Source organism: Passer domesticus, chromosome Z, assembly GCF_036417665.1.
Source record: "Passer domesticus isolate bPasDom1 chromosome Z, bPasDom1.hap1, whole genome shotgun sequence".
In the NCBI taxonomy this organism is placed as follows: Eukaryota; Metazoa; Chordata; class Aves; order Passeriformes; family Passeridae; genus Passer; species Passer domesticus.
The window spans coordinates 26040280-26065590 of record NC_087512.1 but is presented as its reverse complement, the minus strand read 5'-3'; the positions used below and the strand labels follow the sequence as shown (position 1 = coordinate 26065590).

Sequence of the window (25311 nt, the reverse complement as noted above, 5' to 3'; positions counted from 1 at the left end):
TCTGTAATCAAACTTCATGTTAAAAATTAAATAAGCCTACGGAGGATAATTTATATCTCCTTCCTCCATATTCCCCCAGCCATGCCATCTGCACCAAGAATAGTGTATTTGACGCTGAAAAAAAAAAAAGGATTGGATTATTTTCTTCTTAGCAGACTGCATGCAGCTTGTTGCTCTTGGGGATCATAATGCTGCATGAAAACAGTAAAAAAAAATAAAATTTAAAAATCAGTAACAAGTTGCCAGCAGTGAACAATGCACCAGATGTAGTTTGGCAATACACTAGAACACACTACTGGTCAGCAACACTATCTGACCTTCTGGACATAAAGATCCCAAACCACAGGATCGTAAAATAGTTTGGGCTGGAAGGGGCCTCAAAGACCATCTAGTTCCACCCCCCCTGCCACAGGCAGGGACATCTACAACTAGACCAGGCTGACCCAGAGCTCCATCCAACCTGGCCTTGAACACTTCCAGGGATGGGGCATCCACAACTTGTCCAGGCAACCTGTTCTAGCGTCTCAGCACCCTTATAGTGACTGATTTATCTCTAATGTCTAATCTAAACCTAGCCTCTGTCATCTTACAGCTATTCCCTCATGTTCTATCACTACATGCCCTCATAAAAAGTCCCTCTCTATATCTCTTGTCGGCAGGCTTTCCAATAACCTTTTTTCCAGCCTGAACCACCCCAACTCTCTCCGTTTGTCTGCATAGGAGAGGTGTTGCAGCCTTGTGATCATCTCCATGACCGTCATCTGAAGTAACTCCAACAAGGCCATGCCTTTGTTATGCTGGAGGCCCCAGTGCTCCAGGTGGGGTCTCACCAGAGCACAGCAGAGCAGGGCAGAGGGGCAGAATCCCCTCCCTGGCCCTGCTGCCCACCCTGCTCTGGATGCAGCCCAGCACACGTGTGGCTCTCTGGGCTGGGAGTGCCCATGGCTGGCTCATGTCCAGCCTCTCAGGCACCAGCACCCCCAGGTCTTTTGACTCAAATCTATTATCAATCCATTCTCTACATTGTCTACCATTCTGCACCCCCACCCCCTGCTAACTTGTGTTTGGGATTACGAGATGTAGGACCTTGTATTTGACCCTGTTGAACTTTGTAAGATTTACATGGACCCAGCTCCAAGGTCTAACAAGGTCTTAGACTAACAAGGTCTCTCTGGATAGCATCCCTGCCCTGCAATACATTAACTGAATCACACAGCTTGGTGTTGTTGGCAGCCTTGCTGAGATTGCACTCAATCCCACTCTCTGTGTCACCAACAAATATTTTAAACAGGGAGAGTCACAATAGTAACCCCTGAGGAATTCCACACATCACTGGTCTGCACTTGGACATTGAACCATAGGCTGCAACCCTTTGAGTCTGACCATCCAGCCAATTCTTTATCCACCAAGTGACCTACCCATCCAATCCATGTCTCCCCAGTTTAGAGAAAAAGGTCATGTTGGACAGAGTCCTTTACAACAGAAAGAACTACAGAAGCACCTCATTTTTGGAGCACCTCTTCCTTTTATCTTTTACTAACCCTTTTCTTGTTAGGTGATCTTAGTGCCCTCGAGCAAGAACTTGATGTATGGGACTTATTCTCAATAGAAACACTGGAGCACTGAGTGACACAAACACTCTCTTTTGTTCTTCTCTTTTGCTGTCCTACAAAACTTACTTCTCTTCCAGGAAAACATAAGTGCAGCCATAGCTTCATTCCATGTCCAGATCGGCTTTAATAAATCCTACCTACTTCAGCATACAACACTGAAGATGTAGGGTCCCCCTGTTCAGCTGCAGCAGAGAGAGACACAGCATGGCCAGGTGACACAGAGCAGATGAACCTCACTTAGGGTATCCAAGGTGAACAGAAGACAATATCTAGATTACCGTTCCCAGAAATGTTTATGTCATACAATTTCCCACATTAAACAGTGAATATTCTTAATTTACGTATTGTGTGTAACATTGATCTGCAGCTGGCACTAAGCCAAAGTAACACAGTTGAAGCGGTACTAGCAGGAAAGGACTTCTGCACAAAATGGATTAACAGTGACACCAGATGAGGTCAGTTTCAGCCTTACCTGGCCAAGCTCAAACGTCCTATGGATGAAACTCCACAGCCTCTCCAGAGAGCTTGTTTCAGTGCTGCACTGAAGAAGTTACCAACCAGCCTGTTCTGATGCGCAGGGCACTGAAGTTAATGAGTTTTCTGTTAATCCAATCCTTAAGTTTCTCAAAGTCTCTGAAGTTGTTCCTGTGGGCATGTTGCCCTTTCTGTCTAAATTGTACTGTCCATAAGTTGGATATTTCATCACAGCAGACCAATGGGTCTCCATTTGAAAACACTGTCTATGTTTGTTTAGTGGGGACTTAGTTTTCCAAGTAAAATTAGGAGAAAAAGATGAAAACCTTCCAAGGCCACAGCAATTTAATTCATCCTAAGTTTAACATTTTCAATGACAGCAAATAAGGAGGCAGAAACAAAACAAGATCTGCTCAGGTCCTGAGAAATAATAATTTTATTGCTTGTCTCTCTAAACATAGCCAATTTCACCTTTTTTTGCCACTGGAAAGTTCTTCTAGTGTCCCTAAAGAGGGGACACACTTACCCCTGTACACTGGGGTTCCTATTTTCCTGTAATCTGTAATCACTATATTTGAATGTTAAATACACAGAATACAAATAGTCATTAATTAGGCATCTGATTTGCATGGATTTCTTCAGTGACAAAATGCAGTAATATTTATTTTGCTGTATAAGCACAGCGTGAAGAAACTCAGCAAAAAACTATGCGCATGGAATCCTGGGATGGTTTGTAATCAGCCAACAAGATACACGGACGACAGTAATAGTTGTTGCCATCACTTTCAGGGTGCAGGCCCCAGGAATGAGAGACGCTGGTGCAGTGAGAGCATTGCACCACCTGCTGGTGAACACGTGGCTTCAGAAGGGAGGAAAAGATTTCGTCATTTTTCCCCATAATAGTTAGATACAAATTAATCAATCAAACCTCTCTGTATAGACTTTGTCCTCTTTGATTATTAAAGAAATCTCCAACATATAAAACTTGCAAGGGCCCTGCACCTCAGATATTTTGTGGACACTCCTAGTGTTCCGTTATTAAAAAAAAAAAATTTTAAAAAAAATCATAGTCTATATTAGAGAGGGGAATAAAGTAGATTTCAGGTAGTCTGTATCTTCCAAGTACCTCAGCCAATGGGGAAAGAGAGTGATGTGACCAGGAAGTCAGCATAAATAGGGGGCTATTCCCCTGGGATCTCTCATGGGACATTCCCCTGAGAGATCCCAGGGGAATGTCCCATGGCCTCTCCCTTTACATGAATTTCTACAAAGTGAATTTCATCTCCCTCCAATATCTCATTGCAATTGATGCAGACCAAAGAACCAGTGCTGATGAAACCAAAGACTCCAGAGCAACCTATTTGCAAGCAGCATATCTCTATCAGAAGAGGAGGCTCCATGAGTCTGAAGTCCCCAAGTCCAGAGGCAGCACTGCTCTAGACCTTATTTTCACAGAATTCCCACACAGCTGCGAAACAAAAAAGAAAAATCAACAAAAGACCGTGAGGAGTTTTATAGCCACCCAGTAGCCTAGAACTTTCTGTATCTGGCATATGTTAGCACTCTCTCAGCATGTTTTTCATACTTTCTAGGCACTTAGGCATTGAAGCCACAGACCTGACCCAGTACTAGAATCATTCAGATTTCTTTCTGTCCAAACAATGTAACAAAGACTACAAGTAGTCAGACAGTAGCATACGATGAGGCTGGCAGCTTAAACCACAATTCCCTTTACAAAAAAATGTGTGTGTATTGTATATATGTGTCCACAGTTTGCTTTCTAGATGGTTCACCTACTTACACTAATCATGCATCTGCAATGTGCATACATTCACAAACTGTCCTTGCTATTGTTTGAAATATTTTCAGCCTGTGAGTTTCCTTGAAGTTACATCATTTAAACATCCTGTTTTCATTAGTTCTTATCCCTAATTATGTATGTCAACATCAATACCAACATTCCCAGCATGTAGCTCACAGACAGCCCATGTATTATCTTCCATTTGGAAATTCTCTTCAGCCAACACACATACTTAAAGTCAGACAGATCTAAACCCATCTTTCAAGGACTCATTGGTCACACACATGATCTCTAGGCTGTCAGCGTTTCTAGCCTTCTAGATGTAATTATTGCCTGGATACTCCTAATATTATAAAAGACATCCATGAAAAGATATCTATACAAAGTGGCCAGGATGAAAAAGAACATATATTTGGGAAAACGTGGACATACAATAACCATACAGAAAACTGTGTGCAAGCTAGATTAGGAACTTACAGTGCTGCAAGTGACTCCCTTCTAGAAGTTTATTACATTTCCAAACTGCAGCCCCCGACAGAAGTTTCTTTCATTTCCAAACTGCAGAATCTTTACAATCTTCCCCTATACAAAATTATTGTCAGCAGCTATATGTAATATGAAATTATCATCCTGCTTTATTCAGTCACAACACCCACTTGTAGGTAAGACCTTCATCTGAGGTACCCTATGTTATGTACCTAGCAAGTAATCAACTGCATGGAAAGATTCAGTCCCATCTGTGAAAGATATGTACTACTCATATGTTCCACTATTCAGACAGTGGAACAGCAGAACTTACTACAACCATGGTAAAAAACACTTACTTGTGATCTGTCAGTTTCAGGTAACTTAAGAATTTAGCTTAGCTTGGCAATGCAGCAAATAAAATACCACCTGATTTCCAAAAAATGGGTAAGTCATAATTTTCACTATCGGTGTGAATGTATTTTAAAATTTAATAGATGAACCTTTAACATACTCCAAAAATGTCTTCATGAGACACTGTTGTGCAATTCCCAGTCAGGTCTCAATTCACACCCTAGTCTATTGGCAGTAACATTCCCATATGTTGACCAGACTACAGTGGCCACAAAATATTACTCAGTGGTGGTAAGTCACTGTTTCCTCTATGCTGCCTTGTTATTTCTCAAATAAGAAATCAACAGCAGAGACTATATGGTACATTTCTTTAGCAGAGTCAACAGCAGAAAATATATGGAACATTTCTTGGAATTTCTTGATGCAACAGGAAACACTGCTGAGAGATCTCCTACCACTTTGAAGTGATTGCTATAGCCACAGAATAACTGCAAGAACTGAGCTACATAAATGGAAGACCTTCATCCTGTAAAAGTTACTGGTGTGCAGCCCAATTCCACCATTTTGGTTAGCAAGGTGAACTTTTGAAGTCCAAAACTGCCTTTTTTTTTTTTTTTTTTTTTTTTTTTTTTTTTTTTTTTTAAATTTCTATTTAACACAGGAATGTGTGTGAAGGAATCTGTACAATTCTGTTGCAGGAGTCAAGCTCAGCTACATTTACCATGTTTTTTTTACTGTAGCAATTTTCTTCCCCTTTTCAGAAAGGATTAGTCTGCAACTAAATGACACATAACTTTTACCTTGGGGAATGGAAAACACATCTCTGGTAGAATTATGGGGTTAAAGCTCATGATCGGAATAACTCAGGACTGCACTTTTCAATTTTTCCACAAAAATGCAAAATAGTACTCATTCAATGGGTATATATAACCTGTAAAACCATGTAAGTCTTTACAAGCCTAGATAAGAGTACATTTCCATTCTAACACAGTTTACAATATAGGCAAACATCAACACTAAAGAAAGATCAAAATTTATTCCTCTCAAAAGCACATCTAACTTACAGAACAGGCTAAGAATAAACTATGGTGGATTTTCAACTTCAGGATTTTGAGTTGGTACTGGAGCTCTTTTTTTTAAGAGCATGAAGCACACTGATGTCTTCTTTGATTGTGCGCACTGCTGGAAACAATTACAGTCCTAGCTCTGCAGTTTCATCATTCTGCTGTGTTCAGTGGAAATCACTCTGAAATCACCTGGTCCCTGAAGAGAACAACTATAGCCTGAAGTTCAATACTCTTCAATTCCTTGCATCCTGCTTATCCTCTACTGTGAGCTTAGAACCAGTCCTAAGATGCAACATAAAACTGGGTTACATCATAACACTTCAAACCTAAGTGTCTGAAAATGCCAATGCAGACTTAGCTTGTTTGTGGTAACCAAAGACTCTACAGCAAGGTTTCCTCAGAAAATGAGAATAGCATGTTTATGTCTGAGTATTCCACAATTGTTAAATCCCAGAGGCCAAGTTTTTAAAATTTTGTGCAGTATACTAGTGGGTAAAAGAAAGAAACTATATTAATGGACTTACTCAATGAAAGACTACCAGATCTCTTTATTCATCATCAGAATATCTACCCAGAGCAGACAAAAAAGCAAACTTCATTTAATTATTATTTTGTGCGCAGAATAAGTATTTTAAAGTGTGATTATAATAAATTCTTAGGTGAATATTTATCAGATGACTAATGAATAGGCGCACTTCATTGGTATAAAACAGACTTGCTCCACAGCAGATACAGCCACTGAAAACAACTGAAAGAGAAAATTCTCAGTGTGTCTGAGAATTACCTTAGCAGTGGCCAAGGTGGTTAACACTTTCCAGTAAACAGAAGATTTAGTTCAGTATCTTACAGGCCCCCTTCACTGCAGCTAATTATCGTTAACCCTTCCTTCCCTGAAAGCTTACTGATCAAGATATGTCAAAGGAAACTATGAAATAACCCATAATTTCTAAGTATGTCTAAAAAGATGAACAGAGGTAGACAGCTGTAACAGATGAATCAACACAGTTGAGGAGACAATCACACCAGGCAAAGGAAAGATATATAGGGTATATTTAACAGGCAGCTGGAAACTCCTGCCACTACTCGAAGAGTACAGTGTTACAATTGCCTTTGAGAGCAGCAGAAAAGACAGCACTGTCATTTCCATTTCCATCTCCTGACATGCAGGAGCAGGAGGGTAGGCTTGCAGGTATCATGTCCTGTTGTGCCTCTTTGAAATCACCAAATAAAGAATTCCTTTTATTCATAGCATTACATGATTAAATAACATTCTGCTATGGATAGCCTGCATCAAACACTTTCCACTAAGCCTTCCCACTCCATTTGCATGGTTGGGGCAGCAAATGGCAAAACTAGCATGTTTTGTGATCCAACCCCTTGAGGATGGTTGACCAACTCCTCAGTTCCTCTGCAATAGCAGACTACAGGTGTCAGCTCCCCCCATCATTGCTGTGGGTTTAACTGGTGCCTCAGCCAAAGCAACAATGATGGCATTTCAGTTCAATTAGAAGTGGTGTGAAGCCTGAATTCCTCCCCACTGTGACTTCAAGTCTTGAAATGCTTGAATTGCCATCTTCACAAACTTCAGAACAACTTCCCCACTGAGATCGGTCAAAACACTGGGTTTGTTTGTTTAAAGGCTAAAACACTTCATAGCAACTCAATCTCTTGCTTGTTCACCATATAGCTTGTAATACATTCTGTAGAAAGCCTGTGAAAAAGTAGTTTCTGCTGAGACTGAAATTGTTGTGTAGCAGTACGAGAGATGCAGAATCTTTGCTTTGTAAAAGTGTGGCCTGTATCACACCCTTTCCATACAGAAATTAAGCTGGCCCTGCCACGCTCTCTTATTCTGTAGAGCAGTGTCATGTGCAGCATCTCATGGTGCTGGCTGATGGAAAGTCATGGAATATACTGAGCTGGAAGGGACCCATCCGGATCATTGAAGTCCAACTCATAGCTCTGAACAGGATAGTCCCATGAATCACACCATCTGCCTGAAAGCATTGTTCAAATGCCTCTTGAACTCTGTCATGCTGGTGCTGTGACCACTTCCTTGGGGAGCCAGCCTTCCAGTGCCCAGCCACCCTCTGTGTGAAAAACCTTTTCCTGATAATAACGTGAACGTCTTGTAATTCAGCTGCATACTGTTACCTCAAATCCTGTCACCTGCCCCTCTGTTTCCCCTCTCGAGAGTGTTGAAAACTACAATGAGTTCTTCCCTCAGTCTCCTCCAGATGGAACCAAGCGACCTCAGCCGGTCTTCATACCTCTCACCCAGACCCTTCACCACCCTCGTGGCTCTCCTTTGGACGCTAATAGTTAATGGTTTTTTAAGTGAGAAGGCCCCTCAGAGGACCATGAACGACGCACCAGGCCCAGCGAAGCGGCCCTCGGGCCCCTGGCCGGCGGCGCTCCCGCCGAGGGGCCGCCGGGCGGGCGGGCGGTGCCGCGGGCGGGCACTGAGGCTCCCGAGCCCGCCCCGACCGCCCCGTGGCGCCGGAGGCGGAGTCGGGCTGCCCTGCCAGTGGAACAGGCGGGCTGAGGCAGCTGCCTCAGTATGGGCAGAGCCATGGGGCTGGCTGGGCTCCTGCTGGGGCTCGTCGTGGTCCCCGCCGTGCTGGTGAGCACCAACCTCCGCCACGGCGCCCCGCGGACCGGGGCCGAGCCGGAGCCGTCCGGCTGGGAGCTGGCGGCAGACGCCGTCCCCGAGGACTCGCTGTGGCCGCTGCCGCAGTGGGTCCGCACGTATCCTCGCCAGCTGCAGCTAGCGCCCAGCCGCTTCCAGCTGGTGCATGGCGCCGGCTCCTCGGCGGGGCCGGGCTGCGGGCTGCTGCAGGACGCCTTCCGCAGGTGAGCAGCGGCGGGGCCGGGGTGCTGCAGCGGCGGCCCGGGACGGGAGCAGCCGCCTCAGGGCCCGCCGGCTCCTCTGCTTCCCCGGCAGGTACTATGAGTACATGTTCGGGCATTCCTGGCGGCGGACGTGGGGCCGCAGGCCGCTGGCTGCCCGAGCGGAGCCCGAGCTGTTCCAGCTGCAGGTGGTGATCGAGGCGGGGGACCCGGGCTGTGACAGGCACCCGCAGCCCGCCTCCAGCGAGGCCTGTGAGTACCGCTCACCGCGCCCCTCCTTCCCCGGCCCGGGCAGCACCGTTACGCGCCTTGTTCCTATCACGTGCCCGGTGCAGAAGTCAGCAGGTTTTGGGGTGGTTTCTTTGGGGAACTGGAAAGCACGGGCTCTCGGAAGCCCACAAAAACATTTCATGACAGTGGCGACCAGAAGATAATGCTTGCTCTTGTTACTGTGAGAAATCTCAGCTCACCGTGAATCATGAAGCTTATCACGTGTCGCCTATGATTTTTGTAGTTGGGCTATCGTACAGCTCACTTATCTGCTACCAACGTTTCCAGCAGCTGGCATTGGGAATCAGAGATACCATAGTGTGCAGTAGCAAGTTATCTTTGCCCAGAGATCTGTGCATAGTCAGGAGGTGATCCCTTTCAGTACAGAGTATTTATTGAGTGAAGTCTGTTGCTGCTTACCGTCTCCTAAGAAGTGACTGCATTTAAATTGATCTACTTACACTGAGATATGTACATGGTATTTCCTGTTTTTCCAGGAAAACCAGAAAGTGTTAGTTGAACTTGTTATTTGTCTTGCAGTCCTATAAATCTAGTTCCTTTCTCTCTGCAGAAACAAAAAAGTATTTAAAAACATGATTTGTATTGGACTTATTTTTCTATGTTTCTTTAGTTCTGTGACTAAAGTCCAGAGTGGAGAAGTACTCTTAAGTATTGTAGTACTAATCGCCAGAGAATTTCCTTAACAGAAATAAGACTGTGCAATTATATTGCTTTTTGTCTGGGCAGGATAACACAAAAATCTACATATTCAGTTAGTGTAGACCTGTTTTGAGATAATCTTCTGTTGTTTGGTATCCAGGATACAGATCCTTAGAAAAAAGATCCCTTTAATCTCAAGTCACACATCTGCAGCAGGATTAATTCCACCTGACTTGTGACAGAATGTACTGATATTAAATTCACTCAATCCTTTTGGGACTTATAGCCATTTGATTTTTATGCACAAGCTTATAATACATTTCAATGCAAATGAAATATTACAGTAAAAATGCTAATGCTCTTGACATTGTTCTGCCAGTCAGGTTTTTGTGTTGCTTTATTACTATTTGAACTTTGAGCTTATTTGTGAACTTAAGATTTTAACAAAAGCTGGTTCTTGTCTTATGTCATGGAATCTTTCAGACCATGTGATTTTTAGGTTGCATTCTTTAGAGCAGGAAGTTTTTTCCTTCTGCTTTAAGAAATAAGTTTTCTGTTACAAATAACATGTTTTCTTAATGTAATCAGCTGAGCATTCCCGGCTTCAGCAGTTTTAATTTTCTGGTTTTTAATGAGCTGTGGTTTTAAGGGTTCAGATTCTGAAAAATGCTGTTAGTGGTGACTTGCGGTTTGGGTGGTCTGGCTTGTTGATAAAGATAGTATGGACCAGTCATGACTGTCTTGTGGCAAGAGTATTGGATATGTAATCAAAGTACAAGTTATCTGCCCTCCTGCCTGCTGACTTGTTACCTGTTTGTGTAAAGTGTTTCAAGCAGCTTATTATAAAACTTTCCAAGTTCATTTAAGGTATCAGAAAAAAAAAAACCAAACCAAAACCCAAATAAACCTGCTGTGTTGGAAATAAATCCTTGACAATTTATCACCTTTTCCCTACAGTTTACCTGTGGAGATTGCAGTAATCTTCTAAATTTTCTTTCTTACTCCAAACACCCAGTATGTGTCATCAGTTCTTAGGTTAACATGGACGCTTGAGGTACTTTCTCCATGTCACTAAATGGCTTTTCTCTGGTAGTTTAGATAAATGTTTGAACTGTGTAAATTGTAGCCAACCATTCTTTCATACTGACACAGATCACATAAGTCATTATATGGCAATTCAACCTTTTGATTTTTTTCTCTGCTCTTTCAGATGTGCAATTATTGCTTTGATGTTTGAAAAATAATATAAATCTAGAGGTGTTGTATATTTTTATGCATATATATGTATGTGATTTTAAAAAAAATACTTAAAATATATTTGTTTGTTCTCTAAAATTTACTGAATCACCTTAAATTCAAAATTATTTTAGCTTTTTTTTTTTTTGCTACTACTGTACTGTACTCCAGTACTTAAGGGAGCATTGTTACAGATTCCTTCAGGTACCATCCTTCATTTTACTTACCATACTTCATCTTACTGCCCCCATAGTGGTGCTCAGGTCAGGAGGGTGACCTGGCATCCTGTAGGTGCATCAGGGACAGCATCACCAGCTGGGCAAGGGAGGGGATTGTCCTGCTCTGCTCTGCACTGGGGTGACCTCACCTCGAGTGCTGGGGGCAGTTCTGGGAGCCACAGTGTAAGATACACAACTATTGGAGAGTGTCCAAAGGACTGCCATGAGGATGGTGAAGGGCCTTGAGGGGAAGCTGTGTGAGGAGCAGCTGAGGTCACCTGGTCTGTTCAGCCTGGAGGACACTGAGGGACCACTCCCTGTGGTCCTCACAAGGGGAAGCTGAGAGGCAGGTTGTCATCTCTTCACTTTCATGACCAGTGACAGGACTTGAGGTAGCAGCACAAAGCTGAGTAGGGGAGGTTTAGGCTAGTTACCAGGAAAAAGTTTCTTCACCTAGGCTGTGGCTGGAGATTGGAACAGGCTCCCCAGAGAAGTGATCACAGCACCAAGCCTGAGAGATTTTAGGAGATATTTGAACAATGCTTTTAGGCACATGGTGTGGTTCCTGAGGGTGTCCTGTGGACAGCCAGAAGTTGGACTTAATGATCCTTATGTATCCCTTCCAACTTAGCATATTCTGTGATTCTGTATTTTGATTAGTAATTTTTTTAATAAGACTTTAATAGTAAGCACCTGACAATATTATATGACAACTTACATCTTTACAAAAAATATGTAACCATAAACTGTATAAAAAGAAGGTAAAAGAAAAAGTAAACTTTTCATAATCATGAAAAGTTTGGCTTAGCCACCCAACCTTTATCACTTATGTCTTAAATGCAAAAATATAGTTTGTTATGTTTTCAGTCAGTTGGGTTAAACTTTGCTGGAATTTTGGCTCATGTACAATATTTTAGCATTGCCCTTACTAAGCACCTTACTTCTTTTATCTTCTTTCTGATGAGGTGTTCACTCTCTGAACAGTTGTTTGCTTTATATGGGAAAACACAGATGGAAAATAATTGCATGCTATCATCACTAAAATCAGCATTGGTTGGAACTTAATACACAAAGGGAGATGTGACACTTGAAGAATCTTTATAATGCCTTTTGGCATGTTCTTGGAATTAATTCTTTTTTAAAGAGTAAGCATTTTCTTTTTTTTTTTTCTTTAGACCATTTAACTATAACTGAACCTGTGGCTATACTGAAAGCTTCTGAGGTATGGGGTGCTTTAAGAGGTAAGCTGATGCTTTTCACATTTTTTTAGGGTTTAACAAACTTCATGGCAGACCAAGAACCAGCTGACCACAGAGCCTTGTCCTCATTCAGTACTCCATTGGAAGTAAGCTTAGTCAGACCAGAAGGATATGCAGATGTTTATCAGTTAGATCCTTGGTCCAGATACTCAGCATCTCAGATCCAGTGGTGGTACTCCAGATCCACTGTGAGTACATGCTTGCTGTGCCTGAAATGAGCCAGGCCAAGCAAAAAGCTTTCTAAACTACAGTGTGAACTGATTATTTTCTGACTGCACCTAGGAAGTGGACATGCTGAACACATCACAAAGAATAATAATCCTGACATTTCAGTCTGCCATTCTTACTGAATGTTAAGCCTATATATTAGTTACCTATAAATCAACAGATTTTTCATGCTGAATTAGAAATTTCACAGTTCCAGATGTTACAGGAATAGATGTACAACAAGACCAGAAATTTCCAACTTGCTCTCAGTGACTTTCTTACTGTTTGGGGATTAATCTGCTACATCTGACCAGCAGTACAGGTATTCAGTATCTGTGCATAATAGAGAATTTGAATGGTTCTCTCCAGAATTTTTTAAATGGTGATGCTTGAGCAATTAGGGGAACTGTGCTGATGAGAAAGAAATTCAGCTACAAAGCATTCTTCCTAGCTACACAAATGTCTGTAAATAGTTGTGGTGCTGTTCATAACTAAAATTTTAAGGGCAAGTACTGGGCTATAATTGAGATCCCTTTCTTGGATATTTTTCCAGGTTTGGAAACCTTCAGCCAGTTGGTTCATGAAGATGACTATGGAAGTGTAAGTATGGCTATTAATTAAATCCACTGTCCTGGTACTGGGTGCCTCTCTAGACAGAGCAGATCTACCAGTTTCATTCAGCAACATTTCAGTTTGTTACATATTTCCAGGAATCATTTTCTGAAAAAGAAAAAGTACTTTCTGTTTGAAATTATGAATATGAAATTAATATGAAATTCTAATTTTTAAATTTTGTTCTTATAGTTTCTTGTCAATGAATCTGAAATCAGTGACTTCCCAAGATTTGCTCATAGAGGAGTCTTATTAGATACTTCAAGGCATTATTTACCATTGAAATCTATTCTTACAAACCTGGTAAGTAGGCAGTTTAATATCATTGATAATGAAGGCTTTTTGTTGTGTTTTGGCTCCTGAAGCAGGTAGCAACTGGAGATGGTATGAAAGAAGAACCCATCTCCTTTATCTGACTTTAAAAGGTCAGAGTGAACTTTGCTAAGCAAAAGTCTGAACATAGACTGGAGAGGAGTCAAGTGGGCAGACACAGTGATTATTGAATCTCCAAAGGGGACTGGTGTTTGTGGTACCTCGGATTCTCTGTTTTTTCTGAAGCCTAAATCAGTTTATGCACTATTTCTTGGAGGCATGTTTTGAGACATCTGACTGTCATCAAGCAATACAAGGGATACCTTGTAAATTCTAGCTTCAGTGCCAGTGATTTCAGGAGAACGCCAGTCTTTTGGAGCAGACTTTGGTAGTCCAGCAGCAGGCTTAGGTTCTTCCTTAGGCTGCCAAGTGCAAGCCAGTAATTAAGTATTACAGAGCAAGGGAGGAAATTCAAAATGTTAATGGGAAGCTACTGAATAATAAGCCCAGACTAACCAATAAAACCAATCAAAACTTCCTCCAAAAAGCGCAAGCAAGCACATTAAAAATTAATGTGCTCCATTCCTGATGGAAAGGTGATGTATTTGTATAAGCTTAGCAGCCAAAGATGGGGTTTTTACTGTTTTGCACTCCCTGTTTTTTTGGTTTTTTTGTTTAAGTCCTTGTAGGAGGGATTATTTAGTTGGTTGAAGTGGAGGAACAGGCTGTTTCCTGTCTTGTCTCTGACTTGCTTCTTCAAGGTGAAATAATATCTGAAATTGCCCCTCCAAGTTGCAAAACTTTGACAAATAGGTATAGGATAGGCAGAAAGAGTGCAGGTAAGCAGTCTTTAATTTCTGAGGTCATCCCTGAACTATGTTCAGAACTTGTCCTTTAGGTATTTACCACTTGTTTGAACATTCAAGGTCAATGCTTGTTCAGCAAGTAATGCTTGTGTAGTGTTACATTTGCGACAGAGTGCTTCAAAGCCTCAAATATTTGTGTCAATATTTTTTGTCTTGTCTAAAAGATATCCAAAGAGACTTGCATTTCTAACTATTTTTGTGTTTCTGTAACTGCTGCTTTTCTGCTTTCTTTCCTTAAATTGCATGTCCGTCTCTTATACATTATCAGAGCTACATTTAATGATGTTTTCTGGTTTAAGAACAAGTATGCTTTTCTTCCCACCTCTGTGCCTTCTTGAATCCCAACTAATAAAAAGGATCTGTAATCTCTGACATGTGGCGATTAGGGCAGCAGTTCAGGTAGATTTCTTGTTTGTGTTCAACTACTGTCTGTATTTCCAGCATTGTTCTTGAGGAAGGAGTAGGTGAAATGAAGGTCGAGATGTAGTTTTCTGTGTTGAAGGATGGCATTGGTTAGAAGTGCATGAAGACATGGCAATTAAAACTTCTGCAGTGTAATGAAAGAGATTAAATAAATCTAGGAAATGGACAAGATATAAACCTTCCTTTGTATTTGGTGGGAGTTCCTGAAGAGATTTTGTCACCTCTTTAAATACACCTAGGTGAAAAAATAATGGGAGGAATGGGTGGGAAAAACAATTGTATTGTGGCAAGGGATTGGGAGCAGCTGTGTGGCTGTCAATCTTGAACGATGTAAACACTTACTTGGTCTGCTCACAGCACACCCTTCTAGTGACTAACAAACCAGCATAACTCAAGGTATGTGTGTAACTGTCCAACTGGAGTCATAATTCTAAAATAAGTGTGTTAATACTGATCTTGATCATCTTCAAGATGAAAAAAGGGAAGTACTGACACTGTTAAGAATGAAAACATAAAAGAAACACTGTCTTTTGCAGGGGAAACAGTTTATTTTGCATGCATTTTAAATGGATTCTGCAGAAGTCACTAGTGAGGAGGGATGTACTATGTAGTAGGAAACTCTCATGCTGTTCTGTTTTCAAGTCCAAGGTATTTAGTTGTAAAAGTATAAGCTTTTCTGTAAGCTGAAAATAGTTGATGGTACATAGAGAATTACCCACAGAACCATCTGTGTTGGAAGGGACCCAGAAGGATCATCAAGTCCAACTTCTGAATGAATGGTCCATATGGGGATCAAGCCTGCAACCTTGGTGTTAGTAGTGCTTGAGCTAATCTCAGCATACGTATTCTGAAGTGGAATAAATTCATAAGTGTTCATAACAGTTCATATTACATTGGCTGGTAGAGTGGGGGTCAAATGAAGAGTTTGTTAACAGCAGTGGTGAAAATAGATTGCAGAGGGGTGGAGCAGTAGGTGCATGTGCTTCTAGGATTTAGTGAAACAATGCTTTTTTGGTTTGTTGTGGGAGGTTGTTGGGTTTTGGTTGGTTTTTTGGGTGGTTTGGTTTGGTTGAGGTTTTTTTCTTTTTTAGTTGTTGCTCTAGGCATCTGGGATATGCTGGGACAAGACCACTTTTTTGCATAGATTTTTAATGAGAATGAAGTGTTTAACTAGACTCTATTGCATTATTTGTTACAGGATGCCATGGCTTTTAATAAGTTCAATGTTCTCCACTGGCATATAGTAGATGATCAGTCCTTCCCTTACCAGAGCATTTATTTCCCTGAATTAAGTGATAAGGTGAGTGAATATCATTGTAGCAGGGTAGAAGGGCAGAAATCTGGCACATATATAATGAAAATAACATGCAGAGTTAACCAGTGCTTGAGGACATCTGCTTTGGCTGATTGTGAAACAGTACCATGGGACCAGTAACCAGCAAGTCCATATTTAGGATCCTGCGTGAGTTCCTATGTAGACCATTTTTAAGTCTTCTTTTGGATACATGGTAAATGACCACCTTTACTCTTCTGTGCAACCTTTCTGAATAATCCTTAGTGTTTACAGGCCTTCAAACACTAATGGTATGCAGATAAGTAGTGAACACTGCTTGGATTTCTGTTGATGGGTTTCTTTAACTGGTTAACTTCTGCCACTCAAACAAATGTAAGAGATTTTCCTGCCAGCTCTAAGCACCTCTGCAATAGTAATATTATCCTTATAAAACACATCTGTAAGAGATCCAAAAGTGCAACGTTGTTTACTGAAGCAAGTACAGTGGAATGTGTCTCTTTATTTCAGACACATGGTAGGCTTTGTTATGTTACTGAGAGCCACTATGAGGTTCTTGCTCACTCACGGTACAGTAGGAGCCAAATCAAATGTAGTAAAGAATAATTAAGTAACTAAGCCTAAGTACAAGATTTGTGATTCTGTTTTAAAATGCTTGCTAGAATCTGATCCTCATGAAAATTCTGTTGGCCGTGATAGAGCAGATGCTGTGAAAAATTTTATAATTCAAAAATTGTAGATGTTACATAGTGCAATCAGATTATTTTTTGTGGTAAAAGCAAACTCTAGTAGAGTTCTGTCATATATCCCACTGACAACTAGAGAGGGGGAGATGGTCTTTGTCTCAACAAGCTTCTCTTTGAAAGGCTTCTTGTCTGCTGTTTCCTTTTTTGAGTAACTTAGCTGTGGAAACCATTTTAGGATAAGCAGAAGCTTAAGGTGCTATTTATCATGAAGAACATCTTTGGCAAGCATCTGTTTCACCAAACTTTAGTAACCTGGGTCATTGTCACATTTGTTGGCTGTGTGGGAGTGGAATTACACTCAAATTTAGTGTCACAAAAGAAGCACGTCCTGATACTAGCTAAATTAGTCACACACAAAACTGAGAAGCTGAGATGCTGGAAGTTCTTTCTGACTTGGCAGAATTTTTCCATTAGTCTTGTGTGTTATGCAGTGAGTGCCCTATATTTCAGAGCTAATGGGCAAAAATAACTTGCCTCTGTACAGAAGGATTGAAAACCATGTCTTTCAAAATTCTGAAGGAAAAGAAACTAGCTTTTCTGGTTCTTCAGTAACTGCAAGCTAAGGAGGAAAGGAAGGTCTCCTTAAGCTGATCAGTCTCAGTATTGTGAGTTTGTTGTTTTGGTGGGGTTTTTTCCTTCTCCACAAGTTAAGTGAAAAGTTATGTCTGTGCAGTTGCTAAACCACAGCCAACTTGTAAAACTGCTCTCCAATCTAAGTTAAAATACTTCCATCTGAATTTAGTGCTGGTATAGTGTGTTGTCTCTAAATGTGAATATTTTACAGGGGGCATATTCCTCTAATCTCATCTACACTCCTGCTGATGTCCGTCTGGTGATTGAGTATGCCCGGTTAAGAGGCATCAGAGTTATCCCAGAGTTTGATACACCAGGACACACACAGTCTTGGGGAAAAGGTATGTCCAAGAAAGTATTAATTGTTAAGAAATTGTGGTAAGTAGTAGCAAACAAATTAATTTTTAAAGAACTAACCAATAAAGTACTTTGGAAGGCCCTTGATAAGAGGTAAGGAAGAGGCATTAAGTGATGTAATGACCTTTACAGATTACAGGAAATAAAATGAAGAAACATGTTCTGTTGACATGTTCCATGCTAGGTGTGTGTGCAAGGGTACAGATACATTCTGCTTTAGACATCATTTTACCTTGAGCTATGTACCCCACACACACACGGAGTAATAAAAAGAAAAAGATAACCATCTGAAGCATACTCGTTACGTTTGGCTTTCTTCTAACTGGCTTCCTTCTGATATTCATTAAAGCTTTTTCTTTTGTTCAAGTAGTTATCCAAATGCTGTTTTCCAAGTATTGTGACATGTTACATATGTTAAGTTGTATTAAATCATAGATGTGAAAGTCAGAGTCCTGATTGCCAGTTAGAGGGTTCTTCAACCTTTTACAAGTTGTGTTATTTCATCCTGCCTCTATTTGATTATATTTAAAATAGGTGAACACTTAGGTCATGAATATTTACCTTTTTAATATAGCTAACTGCTTCTTCCTGCTAGCAAAGTTAGCATAGCAACATGAAACTGAGTATCATCTATTAATTGTTTTTATTAGGTCAAAAAGATCTTCTCACTCCTTGTTACAATGGAGGACAGCCAACTGGGTCCTTTGGACCTGTAAATCCTGTTTGGAATACAACTTACGACTTCATGACTAAGTTCTTTAAGGAGATCAGCAGTGTATTTCCAGATGAATTCATTCATTTGGGAGGAGATGAAGTGGACTTCAGTTGTTGGTATGGTGACAATTCCAGGAACAAATGCCTAGTGCTTCATAAACCTGCCCACCTGCATCAGTTATGGAACTCAGTTGCATAAAATAGTTTTCACTGCGTAACCAAAAGATCTCCACTCCTACCTCTGTAACAATTTACAGGCAGATCATTTGTGATCCTCAAAAAGCAACTGATATGCAGAATTTTGCTTTGACTTGTAGTTTCATAAATATTCAGATATTCTAAAGGATTTCTTTATGAAAATTACCCTGGCAGGACAGAAGACTAGTATGTTAGAAAAGTACTAGATAAGAAAATTAACATTTAAATGGTTTGTGTTAAAGTAGATATTTACAGCCCACCAGAAAACCAGGTAACAGTAAGAATTACCAAACAGATTAATTAAGAACACTATTAATACATACTGTATTAGAAGTACAGTATGTATTAATAGTGTTCTTAATTCAGTTGTGGATGTTAAATATTTTGGAGTCTTTCTTCTGAAGAGACTAATTAATAATAGAGGATTTGGAACATTTTGATGAGTATTCAAATTGATCTAGTTAGTATTTCTACATTCTCTTTAAAGATCAAATCCAAACACTCAGGACATGATTTAATTTTTATAGAGGGAAAAACTTCTGACAAATGCTATAGCACAGAAATGTTGGTTTGCTTTTTGTGGTAGAAACCAAAATTGTTGAGGTCTCAGACTGTTGATGACCTTGGCACAAAGTGGCTGAGATGCTAAGGAACCCCAAAGCTCTTAGGAGGCAGCCTGCCAGAGACTTGTTTCAGAACAGGGACTCCATCAGATTTACCACAGATTAGGTCTGTTGGCTTTATTTCAAATCAGGATGAAACTCTTTCAAAATATCTAAGTCATGTTAACCTGCTGCTTCTGCTCTGCAATGTGTTCCAGGCTGTGGCATGCTAAGGCATCAGTTACTTTGCTGTGCATAGGTAGAAATTATTGAGAAATCTGGTTTAAAACATAACTGAAATAATCTTTTTTTAAACTTGTTCTCTTGTTATTATTTAAGGAAATCTAACCCTGAGGTGAAAGAGTTCATGAAGAAGCAAGGTTTTGGTACTGACTATGCTAAACTGGAATCTTACTACGTTCAGAAGTATGTTGATTTTTTTTAATTCTTGCTGTTTTTCACCATTATTTGAAAGTGGCATTGAGGTGCTGATATGGAAGCTGACTTAGTATATACATTATTTTGAAAAATTGCCACATATTTGGAACTATCCACTTTATTTTAAAATATCAGGTCTGAAGTCCGTGGCTTTAAAATGTTGGACGCAGCACGGATGTGTAAGCTAGTTCTACACACGCTGTGAATGTATTGGGTATCTTAAACTAACATCTGCAGTAGTGTCAGCACAAGCGTGGGGAGGAAATTTTTGCAGACATTTCTTTCTCTCCTGAGAAACATGGACTTAGTCACGCTGTATGAGTTGCTGGGTTGTATTAATGCACGTGCCCATTATTCTACGTGGTTGAACATGCTCTGCAAGCATGGTTCTGAAACCAGAACAACCTGCTTTTTCTTGGTGCCCTCTACAGTGGTGGGAAAGGTCTGATATGCCTAGGGGTAGAAAATGTTGCTGCTTTGGGTGCTTGTACTTATCTCATTGAAGTTCACAAACCTGATCTTATTTCTAAATTCTAGCATTTTAGACATTGTTTCCTCCTACAACAAAGGACAAATGGTCTGGCAAGAAGTGTTTGATCACAAAGCGCAAGTAAGACGGGAAAATTAGTAAGGTACTCTTGCATAACACCACAATATTGTGTGAGGCTTCCAGAGCAGACTATTAAGTAAATCTGGCTTTGTCTCTTAAGAGTTAAAGCAAAGTCTGCTGATGTTAGTAAATCTCTCCAGCTGTGGGTAATTTCAATGCCTTGAAATTATCATTTGTTGAATATGTAATAGGTGAAACAGGAACACCAGCATTGAAATGCTTTTTATAGGTGAACAGAGTTAATATAATAACTTCAAAACATAAGATTAAAGGGTAGAGAATTTTCTGTGAGTTTTCTGAGGGTTTTTTTGTCTTACTTAACTATGTGTCCAGTAACACCAAATGATCAGCATTTAAGAGCTGGTAAGATACGGGGTGCATGTAGGAATCCTCTTAAAGCATTAACTGTCTATAGCATAACCTAGGCTTCACTGTAGCTGAGTGTTTAAAACCCGCAAAAAGCTAATCAGCTTTAGACTGTGGAGGGGGGAGGGGAGAGATGACAAAAGGTAGTTTCCTAAATATTCCTTTTCAAAACAAAATAGAGAGTTTTGAAATTCATGATCCTTTTCCTTGATAACAGCAACTAGGACTGCCATTAGTAATTTTGGGTTAAGTTGGTTAGTTTGTTTGTCTTTTCCTCTTTTAGCTGAAACCGGACACCATAGTTCAAGTGTGGATGGCAAATAACTATGCTCGTGAACTGAGCAGAGTCACAGGAGCTGGGTTCACTGCTGTCTTGTCAGCACCTTGGTACCTAGACTACATTAGTTATGGGCAAGACTGGAAGAAATACTACAGTGTTGAACCACTTAACTTCCCTGGTTTGTTACCTTTTTTTATATATGTGTTCTGTGCATGAAACTCCTTGGTTTGTAGTACAGTGTAAATGGAAAGAATAGGGCTGTTTAGAGTGGCCATACCATCATTGTGATTATAGTATCATCAAAGGAATTATGGTCAGCTAGAACTCTGAAAAGCTCTTTAAAAAAAAGGAACTTTTCACTTCCCACAGGGAAAGGTGTTACCTTCCTCAAGAGTCTGATACTGGTGTTTGTGTTGAGATAGAATGCTGGACTAGGTGGGCAGATGCTTTAGGAGCAGAGCTGTGCAAAATGGCTGTTTCTGGAAAGACACTGTTACCAAGCTCCTTGATTGTTAAACTAGCCTAGAAAAATACATGTTCTCTCCCTATATCTAAAGTTGATACAAACATCTTATGCTTTCCATGGGGCTTTCATTTTCTGTGAGGAACCTCTCAGAGCTCATTAAGAATACCTGACTAAGTAATTTTTTCAAGGAATGTTCTGCATGTGATAGAATGAAAGTTTCCATGAGGTTTTAAATCTCTGAGGAATGTCAAAAAGCTGAGGAATCTCTTCAGAGTATAAAAGGCAAAATGCTTTCTGACAGAGCAGAGGAATAACTTCCCTGGGCAAATGCCTTGGTGGCTCTCCCATTCAGTAACAAGACTACCAAAATGTAATTTAATACTCAGGATAGGTCAGGTATTTTATATGAAAATAACTGAACATCAGTCTTATATAATTGTTGATATATGCCCATCTTCTGGACAGAGAAGAATGCTGACTTTCTGGTTTGAATTCAGGATCTGACAAACAGAAGAAACTTTTAATAGGTGGAGAAGCTTGCTTGTGGGGGGAATTCGTGGATGCAACTAACCTGACACCAAGATTATGGTATGGACTGCTTTATAATTAGATTTTAAAAAGCCAGCTATAAGAAGCATTAATTATTCCCACAGGAATATGCTATTGCTAACAGTGCTTTGTGCTGAACCTAAGCAGCTATGAAATTAATGCTTCTGGGTATTGAAGTGTTGTATTAGACCTGGTATTAAAAAAAAAATAAAAATCCATTCTTGGTTATAGACCATACCTACTCTAAAACTTAGTATACCTTTATAGGCCTCGAGCAAGTGCTGTTGGAGAAAGACTCTGGAGCAGCAGCAATGTGACCAACTTGCAGGACGCCTACAAAAGGCTGACTAATCATCGATGCCGCATGCTCCGGTAAGATTTCGTAGCTACAGTGTATCTTGGTCCTCAGTTTTAAAATTAATGGAATAAAGGTGCAGGCATAAACTGCTGGCCTGGAGATGAAAGGAAGAGAGATAGTAGTTTAACCTGACTGTAAATACAATCCCATTTGATTTCATATCCACAGAAGAGGAAGACAGACACATTAAGACAGAAGCTCTGGACAGTTTTGCAACCAAAATTTTCAGAACTCACTTTTTTCAGTGAAATACTAGGACTCTGCTGTGTTTCTGTTTCCTGTAAAGGAAAAATGAACACCATGATTGACTTATTTCAGACAAAATTTATATTAAAGGGTACGTGAGAAGAGTACACTGACAGAAGGAAGAGCAGGCTTCTAAAAAAAAAAGGTGGTGTTATTTGTTTATTATGAGTAATAATTAAAGACCTGCAGCAGGTAATCAGTTGGAGCTGTTTGCATGAGAGTTGAGCTTGGGCAAGCTATTCTTTATTGCCTTACTTTAGGGGCTGAAAGGGGTGGATAAGCAGTCTGTGACAAATTTTAATTCATTTATGTACTGACTAAGTTTACAGTAGTCAGAACACATTCTTCTCCCTGTTCTTTCCTAAAAAGTACCTAGACAAATTACTGGTTGTTTAATGCTAATGTTATCTTTTGTACATTCACAGTTGCTGATATGAGTGATTTCTAGGTTTTAAGTCCAAGTTTGACTTCACTTTTGAAGTATACAGTCAGAGAGCTGAATAGTTGAACTACAGCAAGCATGAAACATAACATTTTATTCCTCTACAGAAGTTTATGACAACTCATTGAAAACTTCAACTCTGTGGTAGTAGTTCAAGGCAGATACAAATCAAATTTTTAAAGAACAGGATACAACAGCAGTTATAGTCAGCACTTGAAACTGAAGCTCTCTGCTCATGTTCATGAAGATGTCTTAGCATGATTATCTGTTGGAATTGCTTTAGTTTCGAGTGTATGTTTAGCTTACTGTTACTCTTTAATCAAGAGTGACTGAAGGACTGAAAAGTTTTGACTTGGCTGAGTTACTTTAAGCTGGCTTCAAATAATAATGTAGGAAAATAGCTGTATGTAAGTTGTGCTATCTCCCTTTGTCATGAGAAAAACATTAAGATACATTAAGAGTAAGTTGATAAACACATGTTAAAAACAATATTAAAGTGATTTTAAAACGTGTCCTGTTACTTAGCAGGGTGGTGCATCTCTTGGTGGGGCTTAGGAAAAAACTGCTACAACTGAGCAGTTAAGTGTACAGTGGCAGTACCACTAGGATTAGGGTTTTGCAGTGAACTAAGCTATGCTGTTCCTGGACCTTGTTGACTCCACTGCATCTGCATCTTCTCACATAACACTGGTAGTTGTATTGCTGTACAGGGAGCTGGTCCAGATAACAGCAGCTGCTCTGGTAATGCTGGCATGAGAGATGCAGAATGCAGGGGCAGACTAAGGACTATTCCCTGTACTTGTTGCACATATTTAGCAACAGAGTAGTCTAAGGACAAACTGTTTTGCTGACTTATGATGAACAGTTCCTGTTAGAAAGTAACTACCTTAGTAAAATGATATGTTGTCCTGAAAATTACTCTTTTTTATACTGAACCAGAAAAAACACTAGAGAAACCATTTCCTTTCCACTGATGAAATGAAAATTCCCTGGGGCTGCAGCTGTTGTGTTTCGTGTATATGAAATACACAATAGCCTTCCTCAAAGAGCATTGTATCAGGCTGTTGTAGTCTTAGCATGTACACAAGGACTATGTCCCTACTAATGTTTTTATTGATTGCATATGCACAGACTGTGGCAGTTGTAGGAGGACAGGGGCCTTTTCCAAGAGAACAAAGATCTCTGGCTTGCTCTGCCGCTGGGTACCAGTGAGCAAGGGGAATGGGTAGGTAGCACATTGTAACAGCTAGATCCTGGTCACTGGAAGAACTCTGCCTACTGAAGATCAAGGCCACTGCTCTTGAAATAGTACTGTGAATGCAGTAGGTACTAGGCAGCTCCAAACTCAGCTTCTTCTAGGATACAAGAACCCAGATTGCAGAGAAATGGTGATGGGAGGAAACAAACAAGAAGACAGGCATATATTCCAGAGACCCAGACACCAAGCCTTGTCTTTGCTAAGAGTGTGTCTTGCTTAGGGGCAGCAGTCCTTAAGCTGAGCTGTTACTCAGTTTCTTCCACTGCACCACTAAACATTAGTAGCAGCAGTAGCTATATTTTAAACATTTGAGAAATAGGATATTGTTTACAACTCTTTTAATTCTGAAACATGTCTTTTGTACTATCTTACTGCACCATCATAAGCCACAGGGGTTGGTTTGTTTTTAATGCCACATGAGAACAAAATTATGATTGTGTAAGCTGAAAGAAATTGACTCCTTCCCCCAAAATAATGAAAATCATGGAAATAGAGCTGCATATGAAGGAAACATTGAGGTTGGGAGAGGGAAGAATGTGTAAATGTCAGTTGACTTATATTTGCCTTTCTTAGGACTTCCTTTCAATAAAAGCAATAGATTTTGCGGAACATCAAAAGAACTAGCCCCTGAATTTAAGCTTTTCAACGTGTCTGCTAATAGCCTGGTACCTCTGATTGAAACAGAGGTTCAATCAAAAGTACAATCAAAGTAAAATAGGGCCCTTTTTCACTCCCTAAATAGGCCATCTGTTGTTTCTTGGGAGTAGTTTTGTTTATATAGTTATTAAAATAGATTGCCAGTATCTCTCTTCCTGCCTACACAAGCAGCCAGTTGTTTGATTATAGTCATACCCATTCCACTTTATTTTAACAGCCGTGGCATAGCGGCCGAACCGGTGTTTGTTGGATACTGTGCGCATGAAGCAAGAGGGCCATAACTACTGCAAAGACTTCTTGTCAACAGCCTGAAGTGCCTCTGGGATATGAATACGTATGTGTGGTTTCGTATCTGAATCAAGACTTGAAATTTTTACTTTTAAAATAAAATTATTTGACAGCCTTGTTGGAGTAAAAATTATCATTTTTAACCTTTCAAAAGTAGGGATTCTTCACTGTGAAATCATGAAACT

The 25311-nt window shown here is 40.2% G+C and overlaps 1 protein-coding gene across 2 annotated transcripts; it reads left to right on the top strand.

The window, feature by feature from the left end:
* Positions 1-8283: 8283 nt before the first annotated feature.
* Positions 8284-25244, top strand: HEXB (hexosaminidase subunit beta). 2 transcript variants are annotated; one of them, XM_064405611.1, is made up of 14 exons: positions 8284-8627; positions 8719-8876; positions 12184-12249; positions 13028-13074; positions 13279-13389; positions 15886-15987; positions 17509-17638; positions 18305-18485; positions 19508-19594; positions 20144-20216; positions 20866-21040; positions 21826-21916; positions 22145-22249; positions 25056-25244. In XM_064405611.1, the coding sequence occupies exons 1-14, from the start codon at positions 8335-8337 to the stop codon at positions 25117-25119; spliced, it is 1683 nt and encodes a 560-aa protein (XP_064261681.1). In that variant the 5' UTR covers positions 8284-8334; the 3' UTR covers positions 25120-25244. The 2 variants fall into 2 exon arrangements, with proteins under 2 accessions (XP_064261681.1, XP_064261682.1); XM_064405612.1 differs by lacking the exon at positions 25056-25244 and adding an exon at positions 22404-25011.
* Positions 25245-25311: the final 67 nt, after the last annotated feature.

Bases quoted from the DNA above. Each gene is read 5' to 3' on its own strand.
- HEXB (XM_064405611.1), top strand. From the start codon at position 8,335: ATGGGCAGAGCCATGGGGCTGGCTGGGCTCCTGCTGGGGCTCGTCGTG. The intron at 13,075-13,278 runs GTAAGTATGGCT...TTGTTCTTATAG, and splicing joins ATGAAGATGACTATGGAAGT to TTTCTTGTCAATGAATCTGA. The intron at 13,390-15,885 runs GTAAGTAGGCAG...TATTTGTTACAG, and splicing joins AATCTATTCTTACAAACCTG to GATGCCATGGCTTTTAATAA.